The sequence below is a fragment of the Chlorocebus sabaeus genome, chromosome 23, assembly GCF_047675955.1.
Source record: "Chlorocebus sabaeus isolate Y175 chromosome 23, mChlSab1.0.hap1, whole genome shotgun sequence".
NCBI lineage: Eukaryota > Metazoa > Chordata > Mammalia > Primates > Cercopithecidae > Chlorocebus > Chlorocebus sabaeus.
The window spans coordinates 10,448,364-10,473,167 of record NC_132926.1 but is presented as its reverse complement, the minus strand read 5'-3'; the positions used below and the strand labels follow the sequence as shown (position 1 = coordinate 10,473,167).

The window sequence follows — 24,804 nt, the reverse complement described above, 5'->3', positions numbered from 1 at the left end:
ATAAGGATAAAATAAGTTTATAAGTATAAAATATCTAGAATCATGCCCAGTAAAGAATAAGTGCCCAGTGTTAACTATTACTTCTCCTACTAGTACCATTACCACCACCACCACCACCACCTGACTGTCCTGACTATCCTTCAGAAGACAAGGTGAAAAATGGCTCACACCTGTAATCCCAACAGTTCAGGAGGCCGAGTCAGGCAGATTACTTGAGGCCAGGAGTTCGACACCAGCCTGGCCAACATGGCAAAACCCCATCCCTACTAAAAATACAAAAATCAGCTGGGCACGGTGGCACGCGCCTGTCATCCCAGCTACTTGGGCAGCTGAGGCACCAGAATCACTTGAACCTGGGAGGCAAAGGTTGCAGTAAGCCACAATCTCACCAGAGGAGAAACATTAGCAAATGTGAAAGTATTAAACTAAAATAAGGATCACAAAGTCAGAGTGTCCATCTATGATAAAAAGAAATTTTTTTAAGATGAAAGGGAGTAGGATGTTCTCCAGAAAGAATATTAAATACCGAAAAAAGTCATGTTTTCAAGAATGTTGCCTGACAATGCCTTACTTGTAAGAATGACAAACCACAGGCCAAAAGAAGTCTACATAATGAGCTACTGAGCTATTTAAATAATAAATACTGAGGAGGAACTGAGAAGATACAGGTTTGAGTTCACTGGACCAAGTGATACTTCCTTGTATAAAGCACATCTTGATATTTAAATGCACTGGCTCTCCTATACTCCCTAAATTACCTTTATGTTCACTTGATGAACTGACTGAAGATCTGATTTTTCAGTAAGCAAGCATTTAATCATATTAAATGATTAAAATACCATGCCAAACAATGACCCAGCATGTGTTCTTCGAGTGGAAACGTGTTGAAGAAAATCACACCTTGCTCTTACAGACAGGCAATTTGAAAATCTAAAGGTTGAAGTACAAACTTCAGTGAGTGTAATAAGTCAGAAAGAGTGAGAACTTTGAGGACACCTAATCCCAAGTTTAAAGCTTGGTTCTACCATTTACCAGCTGCATGACCTGAGGAACTGGCACGTTATGCTCATGAGCTCCATTTCACTAGCTGTAAAATGCAGGTGAAGCACGGTGCCAATTACGTCGTATAGGTAAAGTGCATACAAAGGTAACTGGCGTGCAGCACATGCTCTCAATAAGCAGTTGCTACAGTTAGTAAACCTCCCCAAGAAGACCCTCCTAGAGACCTCAGAATAAAATCACTTTACGTGAAACTGCAAAAAATATTTTGAACGGGTATTAACTATTATATAAATCATGTGAGAATGCCTCAAAGTTACCATTTGTTTTCCATATTTTACAAGCTATTCCCTAAACAATATATGTCCCTGTTTACTGTATTTCCTATCAGACTATGAATAAAAACTATTTGGGCTTAAAGTAAAAATAACTGAGTTAGGCGTGGCGGCTCATGTCTATAATCCCAACACTTTGGGAGGCCAAGGCAAGCAAATCACTTGAGCCCAGGAGTTCAAGACCAGTCTGGGCAACATGGCGAGACCCTGTCTCTACAAAAAAGAAATTAGCTGAGCATGGTGACACATGCCTGTGGCCCCAGCTACCTGAGAGGATGAGGCGGGAAGATCGAGTGAGGCCAAGAAGTCAAGGCTGCAGTAAGCCATGTTCATGCACTGCAGTCCAGCCTGGGCGACAGAATGTCTCAAAATAATAATAACTGCACTTCTTACAGTAAAATAGTTTTTACCAGCAATTCAGCCACATATACCTTCACTGATCCACACCCAAACATGGCCAAACATGACACTACGCACAAACATCTAATATTTCTCCCTTTCCCTATTAATGGACAAATATTTGAAAAATATTTTTCAAAATTTCTTTCAGCGAGTTGAGTTCCACAAAATAAAACAATACAGGGTAATTGCTTACCTGGAAAATATTTTGTACTTCAGATCCACCAATCCAGAATGAATGGGGGTTTTCCCTTTCAGACTAGTCTGAGAAAAGACAGCAGTCAAGCATCTTCCAAGATTCTTTCCGTTTACTGTATCCAGCTTTCTTCAACAAAATCCCAAACATGCACTTCGGTAACTGTTGAAAGACAGAAAGCAATCCATACACCCACCATGGCACCAGCGGCAAAGGACAGCCTCCAAGAAATGGAAGGAAGGGTCAATGGAATGGTGGATCTGAAGCACAGGAAAAAAGTTATAACCCCTGAGTCAGCTATCTGGCATAAAATGCCTGCAGCAGCATTCCTCACCTCTGTGTTGAAAGGATACAAAACTCATAACAAATAGTGGAACATCCCTAATATTAATATTTACTCATGACTAAATAGCGTGCAACTTCCAAATGAGAGCAGCTAAAAAAACTTACCCTATCATCCATATAAATTGTCCTAGATCATTCAGCTACACTGAACTTTCTTATCCATTTTCTAAGATAGCTCCTCCACCATTATAAAAAGTTTGTCAGCCAAAAATAATGATATGAGAGGGCTCAAATATCTACCATAAAGATATTTATTTACGTACCTAACAAAGAAATGTTTTGGTTTGCTACTATATAAGACATCCTATCTACGTATTACCCAAATCCTCTACCTAAAATACAGTGTGCTTCAAAACATATAACTTAAGAGTGAACTTCTGACTCAATAAAGGCCAGTCCCGTACAATGGCCAATCATTAGATAAACTGGAAAAATCATAAAGAATGCTAATAAACAATTTACTAGGTGACACTATTAAATATTAAGTCCTATCCACATTATATCAACATTCTTTTTCTACCAATTCAGACTGCAAATTCTAAACAAACTAAAAGGGAGAGAGAAAAGGCATTCAATAGGACAACAAAGATAAAAACAAAAAGACTGAACTTACTTGAACATAAATTTGCTACTTCCTCAATTGCTACATTACAGCCAAAATGCTCCTGCAGTAATTACAGTAATACCTACCTTATTGAAGAGCTACTAATTGGCCAAGTCCTTCACATTAATTACCCATATTTAATTCTCAAAAAAGATGAGCAGAAAGAAGTAACCTGTCCAAAGTCCCACATCTGCTAGGTAGTAGAGCCCATGCCCTTTTCATGGAGCACTATGGACTCCACAGTTCAAGGGTCAGAAAGCCCATGATTTCTGAGGGAGGAGAAGAAATCAAGCTTTACTCTCAAAGGTCCTAAATTAATTAACATGAAAATGGAGTACTATGAAAATACAGAAGAGTAAATATTTCAGCCTAGATTAATCAGTTGGGCCATCCTGAACGGGTTAATTCCCTAGATCTTGCCACTTAAAAAAGCATTTAATTAACAAAGAGCCATGCAATTCTAAGGCCCATGATATTTTTTTCTTTTCTTTTCTTTTCTTTTCTTTTTTTTTTAAGTAGAGACAGGGTTTCACCATGTTGCCCAGGCTGGCCTCAAACTCCTTAGCTCAAGCGATCTGCCTACCTTGGCCTCCCAAAGGGCTGGGATTACAGGTGTGAGTCCCCATGCCCAAACTAAAACCTACAATATTAATGCTAAAACAAAACATATTATAGGCTGGGCTCGGTGGCTCACACCTATAGTCCCAACACTTTGGGAGGCCAAGGCGGGTGGATCACTTGAGGTCAGGAGTTTGAGGCCAGTCTGACCTACATGGTGAAACCCTGCCTCTACTAAAAATACAAAAATTAGCTGGGCCTGGTGGCACATGCCTACAATCCCAGCTACTTGGGAGGCTGAGGAATGAGAATCACTTGAACAGGGGAGACAGAGGTTGCAGTCAGACGGGATTGTGCCACTGTACTCCAGCCTGTGCAACAGAGCAAGATTCCATCTCAAAAAAAAAAAAAAAAGATTGTGGCAAGATACACTATAATGGTACTCAAGTAGTCTTTGTGTTTAGCAGCAAAGATTGTAACTGTGACAAAGAAACTCAAATCCAGCTGAACCCAAGTAATTTTTAAATTCTAAGATGTGTTGACAGTCCACCGGCAATGACTCTTAAAGATGTTCTGATTGTTCATATTGTAGGTAAAGCAATTAAAGTGACTGAAACGCCAGTCTATGATTAACCTCACTATAACAATCGGATGAAAATACCTTAAGACTCACAACTTTAAGGAGATCACAAAAGTAAAATCCCAAGCAAATAATGAGGTCTCAAGTTTTTCCCATTAAGTGGTATTATTCTTAAGCCTAAGAATAAACTGGAAACCCAATTTTGACAAAAGTAGCTAGTGAACTATGGCCAGTAGCTAACTGCTAAAACAGTATACTATGTTTTTCAAGGTACAACTATCCAAAATGCAAAACAAGTTATAGCAAAACACAACCACAGCAATTTGACTAAACAGACTCATTTCTGGACCTCTTGAATCCTCAGGCTTTTCTCCTGTACTAGTGAGTTAATTTTTCTCCCTTCCCTTAAAAAAAAAAAAAAATATATATATATATATATATGTATATATATATTTCTTCAATGCCTAATTGCTGGCAGGCCTTATGCTAGTAATACAAAGATTAACAGATGCCAAGTGAGAGTATCAGGACTGAGTTCTTCTTGCCCCTCTGCCCCCTTTCTCTTTGAATCTATCATGTAGTCATTTCAGAGAGCCAAAATATATTTCATTGTTAGTTACCAAAACCGGTTCAATGTTCTCAAGTTAACTCCTAAAAAAATAAACATTAAAAATTACTCAAGTTCCTTTTTCACAATAGTAGAACCTCAGTCTTTCTTTTTCTTCTGTGGATCAGAGGCTTTTTACTATACAATGGTTTCCTACATTCCATATACTTATATTTACACACGTCTCTATCACAAGCCAAAGAGCCAAAGCTTTTTTTTTTTTTTTTTTCATTTTTCATGTTAATGTCCCAGTGTTTCTACTTCACAGCTTTCCATTTTGTGAAGATCTTCATTGTTGACTCAACCTGAGAGGGAATTTCCTAAACACGCTTCCCGCTGACATCACAGAACTCTTCCATCTTTTAGTTTCATTAAAACAGTAAGAACCAGGTTAGAGACACCCTACTGGATTGTCAGGTCTTCCTGGTCTGTCTCTCATTTGCCTACAAAGACAAACTTCCTCTTAAGCAATTGTGATCAGCAGAAACTAACCAAGGGTAACGAGCACATTCTTAACCAACAAGTTTCTTCCCCCATTGTCAACTAATTAAATGAACAATACAACTCATAAGGAAATCTTGTATGAATTCTCACTGCTTATTCTGTTAAGGTCAAAACCATCAGCTTTGATGATGATAATAATAAGAATTCAAAAATCACAATTTGTCAGTCTAAACTAAACCGATTAAACCTAAATCCCAACGCTCAGTGTCAACAAAAACTAACCACTAGTCTCTTTCTGTCAGGATACCAGGTATAAAAATAGGACTGGTGGGGGTTCTCTCTGTAGTTACAGCATAGATGTAATTACGCCACATTGGTAGTCATTGTAATAGTACCTCCCAGATTTTCCAAGACAGTATTGTCTCTGTATGATTTCATTGTTTCTCCCAAAGATGGCTCATTAAATATATGGCTAAAAGCAACCAAATGTTAGTCTTCTGTAAAGCCTCACAAATAAATACGTGCGCAACTCAGGAGAAATAAATAAAAACCTTTTCCACACCTTAACTTTGCTTTAAGGTCCCTGTACTTGTGGGGAAAGTTAGTATGGTCAGCATTTGAAGAAAAGCAAGCCTCTGCAAAGTCCCTTCACACACCTCTCTCGTATAATCCTCCCAACAACTCAGACCAATACCTAAGTTTTCTTATTTTTACATATAATAAAATCATACTGCAGAAAGGTTGCCTTTCTTTAGGTCACACAGCTAGCAAGTGACAGAGCTAGGATACAAACTCAGGTGTTTCACTTCAAAGCCCATGCCCTTTCTGCTAAATCATGCTTTTCTAAGGTCATGGAGCCCTTGGAGCTTATCAACTATTTGGCAAACCTGCACCGATGTAAAAAGTATTCAGTTTCCTCAATTCTTTGCTAACAACCACTCTCTGAGTTCTATGTAAATCAATCTATATGTGTGGAAAGTCTGTAAATAAAGGTTACTGTGTCTATGGACGTCCTATGAACCACACACCACCCACCTCTTCTCCCTCCCCATCTTACTTCTCTATTCATCTCTACCTTTGTCTTAAGATATTCAAAAGGAAATCTTAAAAGGTTTCACTGCACGAAAAAAAGAAAACCTAACATTAATTTAAATCCATATTGAGCACCCATGTGCTGAGCCCTGTGAAGGGGTAACAGGGCAATCAAACACAGCCTCTAGAAGAAGAGTTTAGGCGCAACCACAAGTTTTTATAATATAGAGGATGACATAAGTCCCATAAAACTTAGGAACTGATTATTGTGTGGATTAGTAATGTGGGTGAAAATGCTTAGAAAAGAGGATAGTTAAGACACAGGCAAAAGGCATTAATGTCTGAAAATGATCACCAGGAAAATTCAACCCAACATTTCCTGAAAGCCTACCACAAAGATGATGCCGTGTGGTATGAAGGAACGGTGTGTCACAGGAAGATAAATACGGCCCCAGCCCTTCCCATGAGGAGTTTATCATTCAACAGAGGACACGAACAGGTAACTATAATACAAGCCTGAAATATGTTAAGTGCTACAGGATAAATACAAAGTGCCAGAATTCATTCATTTCATTTAACAATGAGTGTCATATAGGCAGTGCTACATAGACACAAAAACAAGATGGTATCTGCTACCATAATATAAACGGACATCAAAACAGGTGGCACCTATTATGTTTTATTGGGGGTGGACAGGACTTCATTAGCATAAATGAAAGAAAAGATTGCTGAGAGGTAACCTGAGCCAATTGGGCCAGAGAACCACCTATTAGATCCTTTTGATAAACATTAGTAGCCTTCAATAAATGGGCTTAGGTCCATTTCTATCGATGCTGACAAAGGAAACGTGTGAGCAGAATTTGGAAGACCATGGTCCTCCATGCGTTGGCTAGAATATACTGCAAGCAAGGAAAGTAGGCAGAAAAGCCATAAGGGAGAATGAAATACAAAGGAAGATTGGAATTGGAATCACTAGGACTTGAAATGCTTTCTTTTCTATGAAGAACAAATATCACAAGGTGGAATCCAGGATCCCACAGATCTTACAAGGCAGATAATTTTGTTTCTAGAATTCATAGGCTCAAACAACACTAGTAAAAGGCATACATGTGCTGTTTTGTGAATCTATGTAATGGCCAAGCGATTCTCCCGGGCTAGCTCTCTGTTTGCAGGAGACAGACTATAGCAGTCAAGAGCCCAGAATGCCAAGATTTGTGTGTAGGAACATGTTTATCCATGTCAAATCTGAAAGGATATCTAACCTACTGCAAAATCAGGGGCAAAATTGATATATCTGGGCCACAGCCTCTTTAGGCAGGTCAGTGAGGTCCATATATTTTATATAAATTTGTGTGTGTGTGTGGTTTATTCATTTGGACCCTATTGAAACCTGTGTCCACTGAGTCTGCATTCAGTAAGTCAGCACCTCTAGTGGTGTGCTACATGAGGAGAAGGATGGTGACAAAGTAATATCCAGTTTCTTGATGAAGTCACTAAACAACCCCACTCACCCCCTAAAAAGTCAATGACAGGAAGAAAAAAAATGATCCAAAAAGAAAACAAGACATTTCCAGAGTGTCTTGCTCTGTTACCCAGGCTGGAGGGCAGTGGCACAATCACAGCTCACTGCAACCTCAAACTCCTTGGCTTAAGAGATCCTCCCCACCTCAGGCTCCTGAGTAGTAGGGACTACAGGAGTGCACCACTATGCCTGGCTAATCTTCTTTATTTTTCGTAGAGACAGGGTCTTGCCATGTTGCCTAGGCTGGTCTCAAACTCCTGGGCTCAAGCAATAGTCCCACCTCCTAAAGTGCTGGGATTGCAGGCATGAGCCACCGCACCTGCCCACACCTTCTTAATAAGGATCAGCGTATTTTAACCTATATTATTGCATTCAACAAGTAATACAGCCACTTAAGAGATAAGACAGAAAGGAAATGACTCACCTAAGGTCACTTAGCAAAAAGGGAAGTCATTTACCAATTAATTATAAACCGTCCATTAATTGTGTAAAGGGAAGAGGGGATTCACTCACACCTGTAGAGGAGGCAGGATCACCTTTCCTAAAGTGATAGCACCAATTTCTGCTGTCTTCTTACAGGGTAATCTAATCACATTTCTCTTCCAATCAGAAGCTCTTGTGAGTGCTTTCTAGTGATGAGTGCCTGAAAATCAAGTCATATTCCTAACTCAAGGGTTGTTAAATACCATGTGATACATACTGTACAGTTCTCATTCTTCCCAATGAAGTCCACTGAACATAGCCTGATAAACTTTACATATTTCCAAAATGAATTACTAGTTTTCTACCTTATTCATACGGCGAACTTTACCAAACTCAGAAGTTTGGAAAAACAGGCCCACTAACAGGTACAGCACCGGGCCAACATAAGGCCCTAACAGTCATCTGGTGGTTAAATTATTTACCATTAGTAACTGTAAATTCTGGGTCTAAATTAAGAGTTTATAGACTTAAATAATACTAAAATCTGAATCCTATAGAGTGGGTCAGTAGGAGAAGCACCCTTTGCAGACCCAGGACTCAGGCAGGGATAGGAGTCAAAGTGGGGGGTTATATTTTAGAAATTTAATTATTCTGCTATTACCAGCTTTATTTCCTAATATACTTATCAAAAATGCAAGGAAAAACAGAAGAATCAATATTAAGGAAAGTAGAGGGATGAAGATTAGAAAAGGGACATAACCAAGAAGTCTGTTTCCTCTTTTTAATACAGCACACTTTGGAATAGCAAATGAAAGTTATGTTGTTAAGCATTAAGTGCCAAACTGGTACAAGCAGCACAATCACAAATATTTGAGTACTGAAGCTGACTCATAAAAATCTAAAAATATTTCATGCTTTAGGCTTTCAAAACACCATCAGTTTAACCCCTTTTCTTCCACCAATCGGATTATCTTGAAACCAATGTAAAAAATATTTTTAACCCAGTTCTGGAAACTGTAATTTAAATGCAGTGAAAACAGAAAGCCACATGCAATTAGATTCTAAGGCATTATCATTCCTACATTTGATTCTGGATTTACTCAATCAGTTGTTAAGCACCTGTGCTATTTTACTAAAATAAATACATATATTTAATTTACGATAAGGGTTGTCTAAGAGTCTTAACTGGTATCCCTTTCAAGAAATATCAAAATCCTTAAATAAAAGGCCATTTTAAAATTAATCGTAATATAACTGAACTCTTTGTTAAAATTTTCTAAGAATTCCAGTTTAAATCCCAGTTTGTGTGCAGGAACATGTTTATCCATGTGAAATCTGAAAGGATATCTAACCTACTGCAAAATCAGGGGCAAAAATTGATATATTTGGGCCACAGCCAATGTCCTTAACAGGTTGAAATCTCTTTTCAGATTAAATCTAAGTGCTATCATGTAAAATCAAAACTTTTTAAGTTATAAGCATAGGAAGCCAGTGAATTTAGGACAAAGGTTTTTTGGTTTTTTGGGTTTTTGTTTGTTTTTTTACCATACACTGACTTGGGTTACAACGTATTTCTTATAATTCTTTTGAAAATAAATACATTTTCGTCATTTTTAAAAGGAATAGAAACGGAAGGAGCTGGGAACAGCCAATTTCAAAGAGTCACAAAGTTACAATTTTTCGATATGAAGTACTTCTGTTGTAAGTACATGCATTGTGTGTACATTTTTAAGAATATGTAATATACTTAGTCGATTTAAGATATTTACCAAAATAACCCACTACAAAAGTTACAGAATACCAAACACTTGACTACAAGTATGATAAATTATGCTGAAAAGGAAAAATCACTCAGCATGTGACATTATCCCTTTGAAAACAACCCCACGTGCACACACACACGCACGCAAAAATCAAAAACTATCAGTTTCTCTTTTTTCCTCCTAGTTTTCAAGAATGCTAGAGAAGTCAAGTTCTGTGAATTACGCAAAGGACAGCAAACATTAAACTGCCTCCATATTTATGCTACCGTACTTCCATTTTTAAAGCAAGCATCTCAACTCCCCAGACACCACCATCCACAGAAACCATGCAGCTATCCAACAGACTTTCAGTGTCACCATTTATTATTTATAGCGTTAAATGGGGGAAGTGGCTCTGATGTCACCAACCCTACCCAGTGGAATCACTGACTCAATAAACATTTTCACATTGAAGAAAATCTGGCTAGGAAAACATTTTGCTGGGTTAAGTAGATTCTTTCACCTCTCTCCTCTCAGCCCTGGGGAAGAAGTTGTTACCGTGTTAGGAGAGATACAAAGAAACTGTCAAGGCTTCCACAGGAAGAAATCCTGGACATGTCCATTTGCTGATGCAGACTTCCTCTTCCCAACTCTCCAGAGCCCAGTTTGATTTCCCTAATGCTCACATTGGCAGGTAATATCTGCCATATTTTATTTCTTCCACCAAATCATCCACTTCTAGCCACTCTCTCACGGTCCTGTTCCTAAAATCCCCTTCTGGCTTCAAATCCTAAAGCTTCGGAGGAGGGTGGAGGGTGTCCACGGACCGGGGAGTCTGGCCTGACTGCCAGTGGTTTCTAACAGAAGAGTGGTCGCTTCCCCCGGGGGCCAAGGATTCCCCTTTTTTTCTTTCTGAGAAGAAAGAACTCGCGGCAGTGATGAGGATGGCTCCCTCCCCACTCATCCCCAATTTCCCGAAGCAGCTCTGGAAAACGTGAAGTTACGGCTTCTCTTTCCTGCGGGATGGAATCCAGAGTACCTGGGGCCTTGCTATGCAAACATCCCTCTCCGCCGGGTAGGAAACCCTTTGTCCGAGAAGTCGGACACCACAAGGGCCCGGGAAAGAGGCCTCCTTATCCGCCACAGCTTCAAACCCGAAAGCTCCCTGCCCCCCAGCTCTGTAGGGCCTATCCTGGCATCCACACAGACCTAGGCTGGGGAGTGGGTGCTGAGACCCCTCCTAGGACGCGGAAGCCCAGGCGGCCCTGGCCCATCTCCTCCGCACTCCTTCCCACTACCTCACTCGGCCTGAGTGGAGCTTGCAAGCGCGGTGCGGGCCTGGGCCGAAACAGAGGAAAGATAAAAAATCCCTTTCTAAAAGAAGGAGAATGGGGTGGTAGAGCGAGTGCGACCTAAGTCTACAGCATAAACGAGCGAGGGTCGTCCGAAAGCTGGGACCGGAGACGGGACAGGGGGTGGGGGAGAAACGAGGGGCATAGAGGGGGCCGGGCCAGGACCGGCCGGAGATGTCGAGGGATCAGAGGAGCCCGCGCCGGGTCCGAGGCCAGGGAAGGCTGGGGGCCCGGGTCTGGGCCGAGGCTTCTGGGAAGGGCCAGAGCCGGCCTCGCACCGGACGTTGAGGTGGGCAGGCCCGCCCGGGGCCGGACGGACGGAAGCACAGACGGTCCAGCGGGCCGCACTCACCATGAGCTCGATGGTCTTGTCCTCAATCACCGAGTCGGGCTCCATGGCGGCCCCGGCGGCCCCGCCTCGCTCTCCCCGCGCAGCAGCGAACGGCCCGGGCGGAGGAGGCGACGGCGGAGGCGGCAGAGGCGGAGGCGGCTATCGCACCCACTCTAGCTGCCAGCCCGCCCGGGCCGCCGGCAGCTCCGCCCTCCCCCTCGGCGAACGCAGTACGCAGAGCGGGGACTACACCTCCCAGCAGGCGCCGCGGCCCGCAGAGCGTTGTGGGACCGAGCCTCTGACACCAGGCTGCTGGCTCTTGGCAGCCCGAAGCTGAACTCCAAGCTGACAGTAGCACTGGACTGTGGACGTAGGACTTGCACACCTGAAGAGTTAAGAGCTTGCTCATGGTAGGGCCTCGAGAGCGCCACGACTACGTGTCCCAGAAAGCCGTGCGCCCGGGTTCTCCTTCCGGCTAGCTTCTCCTGACTTCCTGGCAGCCCAAGGCTGCCCAGACCGGGACGGAAACTCCGAGGCAACTCCTCACTTGTCGGAGATCCTGCTTGTGCGACCCATTTCCGCACATGCGCGGTCCACGCCGCAGTGCCCACTCGACGCCTAGGTAGCTGCGCTGCACGTCCGCCAGTGTCTGGTGGCAGGGGCAGATGGTGGAGACAGGTGGGTTCCAGGGGCGTTAGGAAGGTGTATAGGCCTGGGGCTCAGGTGTGAAGGGACCAGCGAGTGAGAGAAACTCTGCCCGGGGAAGAGGCTCTGAGAGGATGGGCATCCCAGGAGTGAGGGTTTCGAGATTTCTTCGGGAAAATGGGGGTTTGGGGAAATGTGCTGTGGTGCTGTCTGTATGTCACACGATCTACGAGGAGCTGAGAGATTAAAGGGAACCTGCGTATATCGGGCCCCTTATTCATTCTTTCAGAAAATGGTTATTTTTTAAGCGTCCAGCTTCTGCTGCGTACGGTTCTAGGCACTGAGAAACAGCTCTGAACATAAGAGACAATGCCCCTGATCTCATGGAGCTTAATTCTGGTAGAGGGACGACAGACATTAACCGAAAGAGTGGCTAAGAAGGAACACACAAGCGGAGGCTGCTTCTAGTGAACTCAGCCTCCAGCTCTGTGTAACTTAGGTCTGTCAGTGCCCTCTAACCAAATCCCACCAGGAACACAAGGATCGTTGAACAAACTGGGTTTGTTACTAGTTGCAGTGACTGAGAACACACATTGAGGAAAGATGGGGCTTCTCGGTAAGAGTTGTTAGTGATTTGGGAGAGGTTTAAAGAAGTGAGAGCTTCACTGGATTAGATACTGTCAGGAAGAGAGGGTCGTTCCATGATTGAGCATCTCAGTTCATCTTACCTAGAGGAAGGGAGTTCTAGATTGAGGTAAAGAAACAGCAGCCTGGCCGGGCGCGGTGGCTCACGCCTGTAGTCCCAGCACTTTGGTAGGCCGAGGCAGGCGAATTGCTCGAGCCCAGTAGTTCCACACCAGCCTGGGCAACATGACGAAACTCGTCTCTACAAAAAATACGAAAATGAACCGGGTCTAGTGGTGCCCGCCTGCTGTCTCAGTTACTTGGGAGGCTGAGGTGGGAGTATCGCTTGAGCCCAAGAAGTGGAGGTTTCAGTGAATGGAGATCGCACCACTCCACTGTACCCTGAGTGATAGAGCCAGACCTTGTCTCAAAAACGAAAAAAAAAAAAAAAAAAAAAAAAATGCAGCAGCAACTCCCTCATATTAGCCAAGTGGGGATGTTGAGTCATTTTTTCTGGTTTGGACAATCATCAGATAAATTATCTTTTTATCTGTGTTTAGACCTGATTATAGAGTGGTCTTGTATTTGTCTAGATCTATCATGGTCACAGAGTGACCTCGTCTGATGTTGATGTTCTTTGGAATTGTTTTTGTTCTACAGGAAAGCACAAAGCCAAGCTATAAGGGCCAGGCTATGGTCTATAACATCATGGCGTGTCTGATTGTACCAGGCCAGCTTCGAGATATCAGAGGCTGCCTTTCACTTTCTCAAATTGTTTTTGCATTCTCTGCACCTATGAAGTGAAAGGGGCTGGATGACCTAGAAATCTTCCCATTACCAAGGACCAAGTTACAGTAATTTGCATGCATTCAGGCCACAGTATAAGTTCCCTGCAGGCAGACTTTGAAGTTTCATAGTCCTTACCTGGTGCTTTTCACCAAGGGAATTGAAAGAAAAGCAATAGGAAGAGCACAGAATTGGAAAGTTCTTGCCACTATCATGCTATCTGAATTTCACCCGGTCCCTTCCACTATGGCCCTTAGGACATTCATTAGTAGAACAAAGGAGTTAGATATGACCTCTGTTTCAGTTACCTATTGCAACACAACAAACCGCTCAAGACTTAGTAGCTTAGAATAACAATGGTTTATTATGATTTTACAATTGTGTGGGCTAATCCGGGCTCAGCCCGGGCCCACATGGTATAAGCTGAGGTTACAAATTGGGCTGCAATCAGCTGGGATCGCATTTAAAATGACTTCATCCTCTAGGGCCTCTCCACCATGTGGCTTTTTATCATTCAGACGTCTGCATAGTGACTTGAGAAAGGACAAGCCCCTGTGAACAAATGCTTATCAAACCTCTGGTTGCACCACACTTGGTAATGTCCCACTGACCAAAACTAGTAGTATGGCCAAACCCATAGTTAGTGTAGGAAGGGATTGTACAGGGGTATAAAAACAGGCATGGGGTAGGAGTCACACCTGGATGTGACCCCTCACATACATATGTTTATCCTACACCATCTTTTTTACTGTTTTAAAAAATTGATAGTTTCAGGTTTTAAAAATCTGAATTTCCACCTTTTCTTGAAAAATTAGAATATCTGACAATTAGATCTACATGGCAACAATATGCAGGGGTTAAAATAGCAACTACCTTTATTTAACCGTATATTCTATGGTTTTTCACAGTTGCCATCACTCCTTTTTGTCTTATATGTGCATGCTTCACTCATTTAAGTTGCATCCCTAACCTGTATAGATATTTGAGTTTGCATCCCCTGGCATTGGAACTGTCGTGGAGATAAATCAAGGTTTCTGTCCTTTTATTAAAATCATATCCCTGGGAGCATGGAGAGGGGCTGCCATCTCTGTGGCTGCACCATGATCTACCAAAAAAAAAAAAGAAAGAAAAGAAAATTGTATCCTGCCTTAAAAGGAAAAAAGTACCAATATTATTAGGTCAAATTCCAGGAGCTCAGTGGGGTTAAAAACTCATACGTAGTAATTAGCCAAGTATGGTGGCTCACACTTGTGACTCCAACTACTTGGGAGGCTGAGGTGGGAGGATCACTTGAGTCTGAGAGGTTAAGGGTGCAGTAAGCCATGATTGCACCACTGTATTCCAGCCTGGGTGACAGAATGACCAGCTTGGGTACCAGACCAGCTTCCGTGACAAAACAAGACCCTGTCTCAAAACAACAACAATTTAAAAAAAAAAAAAAAAAAAAAAAACCACTGTATATATGATAAAAAGAAGTCTTATCCAAGGTATATAAGAGCCTAGCCGAGCCAGGGCTTTATCACCTTGCTCTCACCTCTGCATCTCAAACAAGAACTCAGGTGCTCTTATTGCTTCAGGCTTGATGGCAGCTGTTGATTAGATTTGGTCTTAGACAAAGGCAGAACACCTTGAGGCATATTTCCCACAGTGTTTCAGATAGCTCTTAGCTGAGGTTTGCAAGACATGATCATAACAAAGTGGTTCCCCTGAGGTCCAGTTCAGAACCCAGAATTGCTTAGATTGTAGAAAGGCACAATGGTGCGTAACATAAACTGTACACAATGTAACACTCCTGCTGGGGTCTCAGGACAGCACTCTGTAATCAAATATATTCTTCTGCAGCAGAACATGTGTGTGCCTGTCATCAATTTATAACCTCATAGCTCCAAATCTACCCTTCTTTTCCATGCTTGGAGACACTGGAGCAGGATCCTGTAAATGTTTCTCTGGCAGCTGGCACTGTGTTTAACTCTGTCAGTAGAGAGCACTAGAGGAACACAGCAGAATGAAGGGCTTCTCATCCTGGTTCCAGTGTACTTTCTTCTCCTTCTTACTCTGTGGCACATGGCAGCAAATGGCTTATAGAACCATCACTTCCTCCCCACACACAAAGGGGGCTGGGACATTCAGAGGGTGGTGGCTTCCCAGTGAGTTTAGTGGCACCTCAGTAGGCAATTTCCTGCTTGCCAGCCTCGACCTGTAACTTTTTTTTTTTTTTTAAAATATATGGAGTCTTGCCCTGTCACCCAGACTGGAGTACAGTGGTCGTGACCTCAGCTCACTGCAACCTCTGTCTCCCGGGTTCAAGCAATTCTCCTGCCTCAGCCTCCTGAGTAGCTGGGATTACAGGCACACGCCACCAAGCCCGGCTAATTTTTTGTATCTTTAGTAGAGACAGGGTTTCACCATGTTGGCCAGGCTGGTTTTGAACTCCTGACCTTGTGATCCACCTGCCTTGGACTCCCAAAGTGCTGGGAATACAGGCGTGAGCCACTGCACCTGGGCTTTTTTTTGTTTTTGTGAGACAGAGCCTTACTCTGTTGCTCAGGCTGGAGTGCAGTGGCACAATCTCGGCTCACTGCAATCTCCGCCTCCCAGGTTCAAGAGATTCTCCTGCCTCAGCCTCCTGCAAGTAGCTGGGATTACAGGTGCATGCCACCACACCCAGCTAATTTGGGGGGTTGTTTGTTTGTTGAGACGGAGTTTTGCCCTTGTCGCCCAGGCTGGAGTGCAATGGCGCAATCTCAGCTCACTGCAACCTCTGCCTCCTGGGTTCAAGTGATTTACCTGCCTCAGCCGCCCGAGTAGCTGGGATTACAGGCGTCCTCAACCACGCCTGGGTAATTTTTTGTATTTTTAGTAGAGACAGGGTTTCACCATGTTGGTGAGACTGGTCTTGAATTCCTGACCTCAGGTGATCCACCTGCCTTGGCCTCCCAAAGTGCTGGGATTACAGGCGTGAGCCACCTTGCTGAGTCATGACCTGCTGTAACTCTTTTTTTTTTTTTTTCGAGATAGAGTCTTGCTCTATCACCCAGGCTGGAGTGCAATAGTGCGATCTCAGCTCACCACAACCTCTGCCTCCTGGGTTCAAGCCAGTCTCCTGCCTCAGCCTCCCAAGTAGCTGGGATTACAGGTGCATACCACCATGCCCAGCTAATTTTTGTATTTTGAGTAGAGACGGAGTTTACACCATGTTGGCCAGGCTGGTCTTGAACTGCTGACCTCATGATCCACCCGCCTCAGCCCCCCAAAGTGCTGGGATTACAGGTGTGGGCCACCACGCCCTGCCTGACCTCCTGTAACTCTTAAGCAAACTTTGTGCGGTGGTCCACAACCAGCCTCTCTCCTGTGAGGTCTGAATCTCAGCCTAGGGGTCGGGGGCGGTGAATGAAGAGACTTCGAAGCTTGTTCCTTCCTTGGGCACTTGCTTAGCCCTAAAGTTATTGGCTATTCCCTGTAACTGCTAATTCTGTATTTATTTTATTTTATTTTATTTTTAAGACAGGGTCTTGCAGTGTCACCCAGGTGGGAGTGCAGTGGCACAATGATAGCTCACTGCAGCCATGAACTCCTGGGCTCAAGCAGTCCTCTCACCACAGCCTCCTGAGTAGCTGGGACCACAGGCACATGCCACCCCACACGCCTAATTATTTTTTTTTAGTTTTTGTAGACACGGAGTCTTGCCAGGTTGCCAGGCTGGTCCTGAACTCCTGACCTCAAGTGATCCTCCTGCCTCAGCCTCCCAAAGTGCTGGGATTACAGGCATGAGCCACTGTGCCCTGCCCTGTTTCTTTACAGTTGTCTTTGCCCCTTTGTACTTAGTCCTCCATAATAATTCTTTATATTAAATTTTCCCAATGGAGTACATGGCGGAAGTGATAGGGTGTGAGTTCCAGGAGTAGATTATAAGAGTAATGTGGCTTCCTCTTTGCTCTCTTTCTCTCAGGTCGTTTACTCTGGAGGAAGTGAGCTGCCGGGTCATAGGGACAATCAAGCAGTCCTGTGGATGGGTCCATGTGGTAAGGAACTAAGGCCATCTGCCAACAACTAGCAGATGTTGCCAGGCCTGTAAGTGAGCCGCCTTGGAAGTGGCTTCCCCGGCCCCATTCAATAGTCTTGACCTCATGAGAGACTCTGAGTCAGAACCACCCATCTAAGCCATTTCTGGATCCCTTACCCACAGAGACTATATGAGAGAATATTTTTTTTTTTTTTTTTTTTTTTTTTTTTTTTTGAGAGGGAGTTTTGCTCTTATTTCCCAGGCTGGAGTGCAGTGGCGTGATCTCGGCTCACTGCAACATCCGCTTCCCGGGTTCGAGTGATTCTCCTGCCTTGGCCTCCCCAGTAGCTGGGATTACAGGCCCCCACCACCACACCCGGCTGATTTTTTGTATTTTTAGTAGAGATGGGGTTTCCACCATGTTGGCCATGGCTGGTGTCGAACTCCTGACCTCAGGTGATCCACCTGCCTCAGCCTCCCAAAGTGCTGGGATTACAGATGTGAGCCACCTCGCCCGGCCAAATATTCTTATTTTAAACTACTAAGTGTTGAGATAATCTGTTACACAACAATAGATAACTAATAAAGACACCAAAACAAGAGCTACTTCAAAATACTAAACTCAGGGAGACCAATTTTTTTTTTTTTTTAAATACTTTAAGTTCTAGGGTACATGTGCACAATGTGCAGATTTGTTACATATGTATGTATATATGTGCCATATTGGTGTGCTGCACCCAATAACTAGTCATTTACATTAGGTATATCTCCTAATGCTATCCCTCTCCCCTCCCCCCTCCCCACAATAGGCCCTGGTGTGTGATGTTCCCCTTCCTGTGTCCAAGTGACCTCATTGTTCAATTCCCACCTATGAGTGAGAACATGCAGTGTTTGGTTTTCTGTTCTTGCGGTAGTTTGCTGAGAATGATGGTTTCCAGCTGCATCCATGTCCCTACAAAGGACACAAACTCATCCTTTTTTATGGCTGCATAGTATTCCATGGTGTATATGTGCCACATTTTCTTAATCCTATCTGTCACTGATGGACATTTGGGTTGATTCCAAGTCTTTGCTATTGTGAATAGTGCTGCAATAAACATACGTGTACATGTGTCTTTATAGCAGCATGATTTATAATCCTTTGGGTATATACCCAGTAATGGGATGGCTGGGTCAAATGGTATTTCTAGTTCTAGATCCTTGAGGAATCGCCACACTGTTTTCCACGATGGTTGAACTAGTTTACAGTCCCACCAACAGTTTAAAAGTGTTCCTATTTCTCCACATCCTCTCCAGCACCTGTTGTTTCCTGACTTTTTAATGATTGCCATTCTAACTGGTGTGAGATGATATCTCATTGTGGTTTTGATTTGCATTTCTCTGATGGCAAGTGATGATGAGCATTTTTCGTGTGTCTGTTGGCTGTATAAATGTCTTCTTTTGAGAAGAGTCTGTTCATATCGTTTGCCCACTTTTTGATGGAGTTGTTTGCTTTTTTCTTGTAAATTTGTTTGAGTTCTTTGTAGGTTCTGGATATTAGCTCTTTGTCAGATGAGTAGACTGCAAAAATTTTCTCCCATTCTGTAGATTGCCTGTTCACTCTGATGGTAGTTTCTTTTGCTGTGCAGAAGCTCTTTAGTTTAATTAGATCCCATTTGTCAATTTTGGCTTTTGTTGCTGTTGCTTTTGGTGTTTTAGACATGAAGTCCTTACCCATGCCTATGTCGTGAATGGTATTACCTAGGTTTTCTTCTAGGGTTTTTATGGTTTTAGGTCTAACATTTAAGTCTCTAATCAATCTGGAATTAATTTTCTTATAAAGAGTAAGGAAAGGATCCAGTTTCAGCTTTCTATTTATGGCTAGCCAATTTTCCCAGCACCATTTATTAAATAGGAAATCCTTTCCCCATTTCTTGTTTTTGTCAGGTTTATCAAAGATCAAATGGCTGTACATGTGTGGTATTATTTCTGAGGGCTCTGTTCTGTTCCATTGGTCTATATCTCTGTTTTGGTACCAGTACTATGCTGTTTTGGTTACTGTAGCCTTGTAGTATAGTTTGAAGTCAGGTAGCTTGATGCCTCCAGCTTTGTTCTTTTGGCTTAGGATTGTCTTGGCAATGTGGGCTCTTTTTTGGTTCCATATGAACTTTAAAGCAATTTTTTCCAATTCTGTGAAGAAAGTCATTGGTAACTTGATGGGGATGGCACTGAATCTTTAAATTACCTTGGGCACTATGGCCATTTTCACGATATTGATTCTTCCTATCCATGAGCATGGTATGTTCTTCCATTTGTTTGTGTCCTCTTTTATTTCACTGAGCAGTGGTTTGTAGTTCTCCTTGAAGAGGACCTTCACATCCCTTGTAAGTTGGATTCCTAGGTATTTTATCCTCTTTGAAGCAATTGTGAATGGGAGTTCATTCATGATTTGGCTCTCTGTTTGTCTGTTATTGGTGTATAAGAATGCTTGTGATTTTTGCACATTGACTTTGTATCCTGAGACTTTGCTGAAGTTGCTTATCAGCTTAAGGAGATTTTGGGCTGAGACGATGGGGTTGTCTAAATATACAATCATGTTATCTGCAAACGGGGACAATTTGACTTTTTCTTTTCCTAATTGAATACCCTTTATTTCTTTCTCTTGCCTGATTGCCCTAGCCAGAACATCCAACACTATGTTGAACAGGAGTGGTGAGAGAGGGCATCCCTGTCTTGTGCCAGTTTTCAAGGGAATGCTTCCAGTTTTTGCCCATTCAGTATGATATTGGCTGTGGGTTTGTAATAAATAGCTCTTATTATTTTGAGATATGTTCCATCAATACCTAATTTATTGAGAGTTTTTAGCATGAAGGGCTGTTGAATTTTGTCAAAGGCCTTTTCTGTATCTATTGAGATAATCATGTGGTTTTTGTCTTTGGTTCTGTTTATATGCTGGATTACGTTTATTGATTCACGTATGTTGAACCAGCCTTGCATCCCAGGGATGAAGCCCACTTGATCTTGGTGGATAAGCTTTTTGATGTGCTGCTGGATTCGGTTTGCCAGTATTTTATTCAGGATTTTTGCATCAATATTCATCAGGGATATTAGTCTAAAATTCTCTTTTTTTGTTGTGTCTCTGCCAGGCTTTGGTATCAGGATGATGCTGGCCTCATAATATGAGTGAGGGAGGATTCCCTCTTTTTCTATTGATTGGAATAGTTTCAGAAGGAATGGTACTACTCCTCCTTGTACCTCTGGTAGAATTCAACTGTGAATCCGTCTGGTCCTGGACTTTTTTTGGTTGGTAGGTTGTTAATTATTGCCTCAATTTCAGAGCCTGCTATTGCACTATTCAGGGATTCAACTTCTTCCTGGTTTAGTCTTGGGAGAGTGTATGTGTCCAGGAAGTTATCCATTTCTTCTAGGTTTTTCTAGTTTATTTGCATAGAGGTGTTTATAGTATTCTCTGATGGTAGTTTGTATTTCTGTGGGGTTGGTGGTGATATCCCATTTATCATTTTTTATTGCGTTTATTTGATTCTTCTCTCTTTTCTTCTTTATTACTCTTGCTAGCGGTCTATCAATTTTGTTGATCTTTTCAAAAAACCAGCTCCTGGATTCATTGATTTTTTTGAAGGGTTTTTTGTGTCTCTGTCTCCTTCAGTTCTGCTCTGATCTTAGTTATTTCTTGCCTTCTGCTAGCTTTTAAATGTGTTTGCTCTTGCTTCTCTAGTTCTTTTAATTGTGATGTTAGGGTGTCAATTTTAGATCTTTCCTGCTTTCTCTTGTGGGCATTCATTGCTATAAATTTCCCTCTACACACTGCTTTAGCTGTGTCCCAGAGATTCTGGTATGTTGTATCTTTGTTCTCATTGGTTTCAAAGAACATCTTTATTTCTGCCTTGGTTTCATTATGCACCCAGTAGTCATTCAGGAGCAGGTTGTTCAGTTTCTATGTAGTTGAGCGGTTTTGATTGAGTTTCTTAGTCCTGAGTTCTAGTTTGATTGCACTGTGGTCTGAGAGACAGTTTGTTATAATTCTGTTCTTTTACATTTGCTGAGGAGTGCTTTGCTTCCAACTATGTGATCAATTTTGGAATAAGTACGATGTGGTGCTGAGAAGAATGTATATTCTGTTGATTTGGGGTGGAGAGTTCTGTAGATGTCTATTAGGTCAGCTTGGTGCAGAGTTGAGTTCAGTTCCTGGATATCCTTGTTAACTTTCTGTCTTGTTGATCTGTCTAATGTTGACAGTGGGGTGTTAAAGTCTCCCATTATTATTGTATGGGAGTCTAAGTCTCTTTGTAAGTCTCTAAGGACTTGCTTTATGAATCTGGGTGCTCCTGTATTGGGTGCATATATATTTAGGGTAGTTAGCTCTTCTTGTTGAATTGATCCCTTTACCATTATGTAATGGCTTTCTTTGTCCCTTTTGATCTTTGTTGGTTTAAAGTCTATTTTATCAGAGACTGGGATTGCAACCCCTGCCTTTTTTTGTTTTCCATTTGCATGGTAGATCTTCCTCCATCCCTTTATTTTGAGCCTATGTAGGGAGACCACTTTTAATGAAGGCATCATAAACCTTTGCATAGGGCTTTATGTCTGTATTAGTCTGTTTGCATTACTATAAAGGAATACCTGAGACTTGATATTTTATAAAGAAAAGTGGTTTGGGCTGGGCACGGTGGCTCATGCCTGTAATCCCAGCACGATGGGAGGCTGAGGCGGGCGGATCACCTGAGGTTGGGAGTTCAAGACCAGCCTGACCAACATGGAGAAACCCTATCTGTACTAAAAATATAAAATTAGCCGGGCATGGTGGTGCATGCCTGTAATCTCAGCTACTCGGAAGGCTAAGGCAGAGGTTGCGGTGAGCCAAGGTTGCGCCATTGCACTTCAATCTGGGCAACAAGAGCAAAACTCCATCTCAAAAAAGAAAAAAAAAGAAAGAAAATAGGTTTATTGGCTCACGGTTGCAGGGTATACAAAAAGCATGGTGCTGGCATCTGCTTCTGGTAGGGCCTCAGGAAACTTACTATCACAGCAGAAGGGGGAACAGGTGCGCCACATCACAAGCGTGGGAACAAGAGAGCAAGGCGGGTAGGTCCCAGTGAACAACCATATCTCACATGAACTAGCTGAGCAAGAATTCACTTATTACCAAGGAGTTGATGCTAAACGTTCTTGAGGGATCCACCCCCATGATCCAGTCACCTCCCACCAGGTTCCACTTCAAGCATTGAGAATCACATTTCAACATGAGATTTGGTGGGAACAAACATCCAGACCATATCAGTGTCTCCCTTTTTTATGAATGCTATTGAAGGTAAAGAGTGACTTTTTTTTTTTTTTTTTTTTTTTTTTGAGACAGAGTCTCACTCTGTCACCCAGGCTGGAGTGCAGTGGCATGATGTCAGCTCATTGCAATCTCTGCCTGCCAGGTTCAAGCAATTCTCCTGCCTCAGCCTCCCGAATACCTGGGATTACAGGCGCCCGCCACCATGCCCAGCCCGTTTTGTATTTTTAGTAGAGATGGGGTTTTGGCATGTTGGTCAGGCTGATCTCGAATGCCTGACCTCAGGTGACCTGCCTGCCTCGGCCTCCCAAAGTGCTGGGATTACAGGCATGAGCCATCATGCCTGGCCAAGAGTGACATTTTTTAAATGGTGTATTTTAACCTTTGAAGAGTTTTCTGAATTTAGATACAGTGTAAAGAGGGATAGTGTAGTGAAATTTTGACTTAACTCATTTCCAACTAATATCTGAGAATGAATTTTCTTGAAGGGGAATATTGTGAAACATAGGAAAGAGGTATGTAAGAAATCTGTCTGGGCACGGTGGCTCACACCTGAATCCCTGCATTTTGGGAGGTGGAGGCAGGCTGATCACTTGAGGCCAGGAGTTCAAGACCAGCCTGGTCAATATGGTGAAACCCCATCTCTACCAAAAAAATACAAAAATGAACCAGGCATGGTGGCAGGTGCCTGTAGTCCCAGCTACTTGGAGGCTGGGGCAGGAGAATCACTTGAACCTGGGAGGCAGAGGTTGCAGTGAGCTGAGATCACTACACTGCACTCCAGCCCATGCGACAAAGTGAAACCCTGTCTCAAAAAAAAAAAGAAAAGAAATATTAGAGGTGGTAGCACCCTATTTTAACCACATGGCAAGGCTCCGTACCTTATCCCTCTATCTATAGAACCCAGAAAAAAGGATAATTATGAAATACATTATTGTCACATTCAACTTTTTCTTAGAGTCTGATTTAGCTGTTTGTTATTAAGGACTGGCTTTACCAATAATTGATTTTAGGTGAGTTAAATCTTTAGTTCCATGACTTTAAGGAAGATATATTTAAAGTGCCTAAAAACATTTCATCAGTTAATTTGTTAGCAAACATGTATTAAAATTAATATTTGTATTTTTCCAACACTTTTTGAGCTTATCAGGTTAAATAAGATACCTCCAAGTGAAAGAGAAGAGACAAGTTGTATTAGAATAGAATGTGCTGGCCAGGTAATCCCAGCACTTTGGGAGGCTGAGGCAGGAGGATTGCTTTAGCCCAAGAATACAAGACCAGCCTGGGCAACATGGGAAAACCCCGTCTCTACAAAAAAATACAAAATTATCCAGGACCAGTAGTGTGCCTATAGTCCCAGCTACTGGGGAAGCTGAGGTGGGAGAATCACTTGAGACTGGGAGGTTGAGGCCACAGTGAGCTGAGATCACACCCACCGTACCCAGTCTGGGCAACAGAGCAAGACCCTCTCAAAAAAAGAATATGCTGTGCCACAGTAGCAGATTAACCCTGCCTATCAGCCAAAATTCAGCCAAAGAATTAGAACCAACAAGAGTATATTAAGGGATTTTTTTTCCAAGGAGTTGACCTTCTATAGATGTAAATCTAGTTAAGCTGTCCCTGTAAGGCTATTGTCTTCACAGCCACTGCTGGATATTAGAATCAGTTAGAGAAGATGGATATGAAGTGGAAGGGAGCAGGCATTGGCATGAATGGAAGCCCATGAGGACAGGGGGACTGAAACTTACATGAGTGCTTGTCCCCTTTGACCTGGGTGATATGGGTGTCATGCAGAGGCTGCAGCCCATTGTCACAGAGTGAAACACACACATGGCCCAGGAATCAGAGGAGCTGAAGGAGGCTCCAAGGGAAGATAGAGCAATTAACAGACCAAGCCACTACCTCATACCAAGCAGGGAGTCAGCCTATCATCAGCAATGTATATGGGCTACAGAATGACTCATGCTTCACCTCCATGCTCCAAATCCTGCATGACAGT

General features: G+C 42.7%; 1 protein-coding gene across 7 annotated transcripts in view; it reads right to left on the bottom strand.

Moving 5' to 3' along the window:
- The window catches only part of FBXW11 (F-box and WD repeat domain containing 11), a 138,294-nt gene extending 126,623 nt beyond the window's left edge, over positions 1–11,671 (bottom strand). For 4 of the 7 annotated variants that reach the window (XM_008015293.3, XM_008015294.3, XM_008015296.3 and 1 more), the window contains exon 1: positions 11,491–11,671. In XM_008015293.3, coding sequence (XP_008013484.1) covers positions 11,491–11,535 — 45 coding nt within the window. In that variant the 5' untranslated portion in view covers positions 11,536–11,671. Of the gene's footprint in view, positions 1–1,929; positions 2,092–11,490 lie in introns of all 7 variants that reach the window. The other 3 variants (XM_038010414.2, XM_038010427.2, XM_008015297.3) reach the window with 1 other exon arrangement.
- Positions 11,672–24,804: the final 13,133 nt, after the last annotated feature.